This window comes from Mercurialis annua, linkage group LG7 (assembly GCF_937616625.2).
Source record: "Mercurialis annua linkage group LG7, ddMerAnnu1.2, whole genome shotgun sequence".
Lineage (NCBI taxonomy): Eukaryota > Viridiplantae > Streptophyta > Magnoliopsida > Malpighiales > Euphorbiaceae > Mercurialis > Mercurialis annua.
The window spans coordinates 11,190,759-11,194,825 of NC_065576.1; the positions used below are offsets into that span (position 1 = coordinate 11,190,759).

Sequence of the window (4,067 nt, forward strand, 5' to 3'; positions counted from 1 at the left end):
ATTTCGGTAGGGAACGAGGCGTCAAATGTTTTGGTAAAAAATAGCGACGAATTTTTTTTAATGAATAAAATATATATTAAAAGCCATAAGAGGTGTCAAAACCAAAAAATCTAAACTTTCGCACAAAAAGTGGCTCACTCAAGGTGGCACACTAGAGGCTACGGAATAGAGTAATGGCAAAAAACAATCAAAAATCCGAGTACAAAATAGATGCTGGATTTCAATAAAAATCCAAACTATAGTAACTGAAACTTCTAGTACAGATTTTGTAGTGAAAAACTGCCTGAGTGAAACAATTAAAAATGATCGCCTCTTTGTTAAAAGTAGAATGTGAAAAAATCCTCCCATTCCTGCACTTGCATATTTCCCAAACTGCCAGAAATCATAGAAGTTCGAATAGCTGTCTGTATTGCCCTCTATCATTTAAGCTCTGCCATTGTATCATGAATTCCTCGAATTTCCCTGATAGAATCCAAACTAAGTTAAGTTTCTAAAGAATACCACACCAAACACTTCTAGCAAAATCACAATGTACAATAATGTGATCTTGCGATTCAACAACACCGCAGATAGAGCACAAAAAAGCATCAACTCTGACAATAGATCGTTTTGCTAAAAACTCCAAAGATGGGACTCTATTATGCAAAGCTAGCCAAACAAAGAATTTAATGCGAGGAGCAGCTAAAGATTTCCAAACGAACATAAATGGCGTACCTGAACTTGCTTCCTCTCGATGCACCATTCCTATCCCCAAAGTTCTACTGGTAACTAATGAATTTTGATTTGCAGCTGCAATAACCCCACTGTCAGTTTCAGTTTCAAAAAAAAGAGCAGTAGCTCTCACCTGCGCCTCTCCAATACCCACCAGCGAATCAGCAGCAGCTCTCGACTGAGTTCTGTCCGAACCCAGAAGTGAACCAGCAGAAGATCTCACCGGAGATGCCTCTGAATCCACCATTAATGCCGCATCAGTCCTCACAGTTGGAGAAGTAGCAGTAATGCCAACCTGGTTTGCAGCAGAGAAGACGTTTACAGCATCTGTCATTCCCGTAACCAACCTCACGGGAGTTTCATCACCATTCACTCCATTTTCATCGTGTACAGCAGATAACACAGGAACTCCCACGTGATTCACATCAAAATCCACCTACGTACAAACCAGACTTCTCCCTATTTGTGTACTTACCTGCAAATCAGTAACACTGTTCACAGATGAAGAGGCAGCAGCAAATCCGATTTGAACACTAGCATAATCCTCTTCGACAACTTGTTCTTCAACAGTAGGTCTCTGCATAGCATTAGCTCTATTAATCTGAACTCCTCTTGCAAAAGCCTTACAAAATGAACTCGATGTAAATAATCCAGATGATGACTTCCAAAAGACTTCGTCAATACGAACAACGGTCCTATCAAGTCTGTTAAAAATAGCTAGGAGCGAGTGAAGCAGCAAAGACTCTGAGTTCCTTAGTCGGCGTCTCCATCTCCAACCATTAACCCAAATATCATTAATAAATGCTTGTTTATGATTTGAGAGAATATAAAGACGAGGGAATAAATCTTTTGCTGGCCCATTAGCCATCCAGTTATCATTCCATATCGAAATAGAAATACCCACACCCACATCATAATTGATATTTTCAAAGAAACTTTTCCAAGCATTTACATCCAAGCAATAGAATCTTCGAATACCCTTCCAAATAAATGAGAGTTTTGTCAAATTTCCATCATGTAAACAATTCCAACCTTTGATAGATGAACAAACAGAGATAACATTTGACCAAATTGAACAATATATGTTAATTCTTAATTTCCACACTCATTTGAATAAAAGACTTTTGTTTCTCGTTTGAAGATTAACAATGCCCAATCCTCCTTTATCAAAATCCTAGCAAACTTTCTCCCACGATACTTTGCTAAGAACCCGGTTAGAGATGTCTCATTTCCAAAGAAAACGAATCATGTGAGATTCCAATTTCTTTGAGACCGCAATAGGCATGCTGTGAGCAGACATAAAGTATACGGGAACACTAAAGAGGACAGATTTAATAAGAATTAATCTACCTTCCGAGACTTGAACTGCTCCACCACATGATCCCAAGTCCTCAGAGTTAGCTTTTTATCAGCTAAAGGCAGCCCCAAATATTTAATTGGGAAAGAATCAATTTTACAACTGACTACTTCGGTAGCTAACAAAAGATCCACCTCTGAAATATTAATTCCCATAATGGAGCTCTTATAGAAATTAATTGTCAGTCCAGAAATCAACTCATAACAACGGAGAATCCTAGTAAGATTCTGAAGTTGATCAATGTCGTAGGGAATATATAGCAAAGTATCATCCGCAAACTGAAGCAACAAAATAGGAGCATGATCAGGAGAAAATCGGTATCCTTGCGTGAAGCCCAAAGAATCCGATTTGTCAAGAATGCGCTTCAAACCTTCGACTGCTACAATAAACAAATACGACAAAATTGGATCTCCTTGTCTGACACCTCTCCTCAGGGGAATTGGATCCACAAGACTTCCATTAACCAGAATCGAAGTGGTTGCTGTTGAAAGGCAAGCCAACATCCACTCTAGCCATTTATCTGGAAAGTTTATACACCTCAAAACCGAAATCAAATAAGTCCAGTCAATACTGTTAAAAGCTTTGTGGAAATCAAGCTTTAAGACAACCAATCTATCCTTTCTTCTTGTTGCCAAATGAACAAGTTCATTGGCAATCATCGAACGCTCCTACCTTTTAAAAAGGCATGTTGGCTTTCCGAGATAACTTTAGTTAGTAGAGGCGCTAATCTCAGAGACAAAGTCTTGGAGAGTAACTTAAAGAAGCCATTTACTAAACTAATAGGTCTATAGTCTTTGATGTTAGCTGAGCCCGCCATTTTCGGAATCAAGACCATGAAAGACGTATTTATTCCTTTAGGTAAAAAATTTGAACTATGAAAGTCCTCAAAAAAACCCTGGATAACATCTTTCATAAAACGCCATGCTCGCCTGTAGAAGTAAAAATTGAACCCATCTGGCCCTGAAGCCTTTCTCTCACCACAAGACACAGGCGCTTTGAAGATTTCCTCTTCACTAAACTGCCTTATCAAACCGGTTGCTTGTTCCTCAGTAATTTTCTCAAAAACTAGCCTAGAGAGATCAAAGTTTATCCCATTCTGCTGTCTGTATAAGGATTTGAAGAAATCTCTTATATAACCTCGAATATCACTAGGATTGGTGTAGGTGGCTTCCTCAACTTGGATAGAGGAGATAAGATTATTTCTATAGTGTTTAGAAGATACACTATGAAAGAACTTTGTATTTCGGTCCCAGCTGTATTCCAATTAAGTCTAGATTTTTGCACCCACATAGATTGAATTCTTTTTTCCACAGCCCATAGATCAGCTTTAAGGTCGCCAATAACCATTCTTTCATCCTCCGAAAACATATTGACATCAACCAACGCTTCTTTCCGAAAAATCTCCTCTGATAGTTCTTGAATCCTCTTGTTTTGGTCGCCAAACACATTCTGGTTCCAACCTTTAATGGAAAGCCGAAGCTCCTTAAGTCTGGATGTGAGATCAGATGATTTCTCACAGGCCGTAATCCAGCTATCTGAAACAAACTTTTTGAAACCCTCATGCTCCCACCAAGCATCAACAGATCTAAATGGCTTTGGACCACAATCAAATGCATTAGCAGATCGAAATAATAAAGGAACATGATCAGAATAGTTTCCTGGCAGAGCAGAGAGTGACATAAAATGTCATAAAACACCTGCAGCAGTTGAAATCAAACATCTATCTATATGAGATCTAGAGTACGAGTTTTGCCAGGTGTAGGATCTTTACTGAAGAGGCAAATCAAGCATCTCTGAATTATTCACAAATTCACCAAACGATATCATAGAAGACGAGTACCCCACGCTTTTTACCCTCTCGTGTGGATGCATAGTCTCATTAAAATCACCACTGATGATAACTATGCCTGCAAAATCCAACAAAGTGGCAAGTTCCTGCCAAAGCAATAATCTATCCGCAGCATTATTACTGGCATATATAAGAATATGGCGAAAGGAA

At 38.7% G+C, this 4,067-nt stretch overlaps 1 protein-coding gene across 1 annotated transcript; it reads right to left on the reverse strand.

Moving 5' to 3' along the window:
• Positions 1 to 2,723: 2,723 nt before the first annotated feature.
• On the reverse strand, positions 2,724 to 3,748 carry LOC126656797 (uncharacterized). Its single transcript, XM_050351415.1, has 2 exons — positions 3,357 to 3,748; positions 2,724 to 3,270 (listed from the first exon to the last, which is right to left on the reverse strand). The coding sequence occupies exons 1-2, from the start codon at positions 3,746 to 3,748 to the stop codon at positions 2,724 to 2,726; spliced, it is 939 nt and encodes a 312-aa protein (XP_050207372.1).
• Positions 3,749 to 4,067: the final 319 nt, after the last annotated feature.

Excerpts from the sequence above, each read along its gene's own strand:
- LOC126656797 (XM_050351415.1), bottom strand. The coding sequence starts at position 3,748 with ATGTCACTCTCTGCTCTGCCAGGAAACTATTCTGATCATGTTCCTTTA. Across the intron at positions 3,271-3,356 it reads GAAAAAAGAATTCAATCTAT|AAATAATCTTATCTCCTCTA; the intron begins GTGGGTGCAAAA and ends TAAACACTATAG.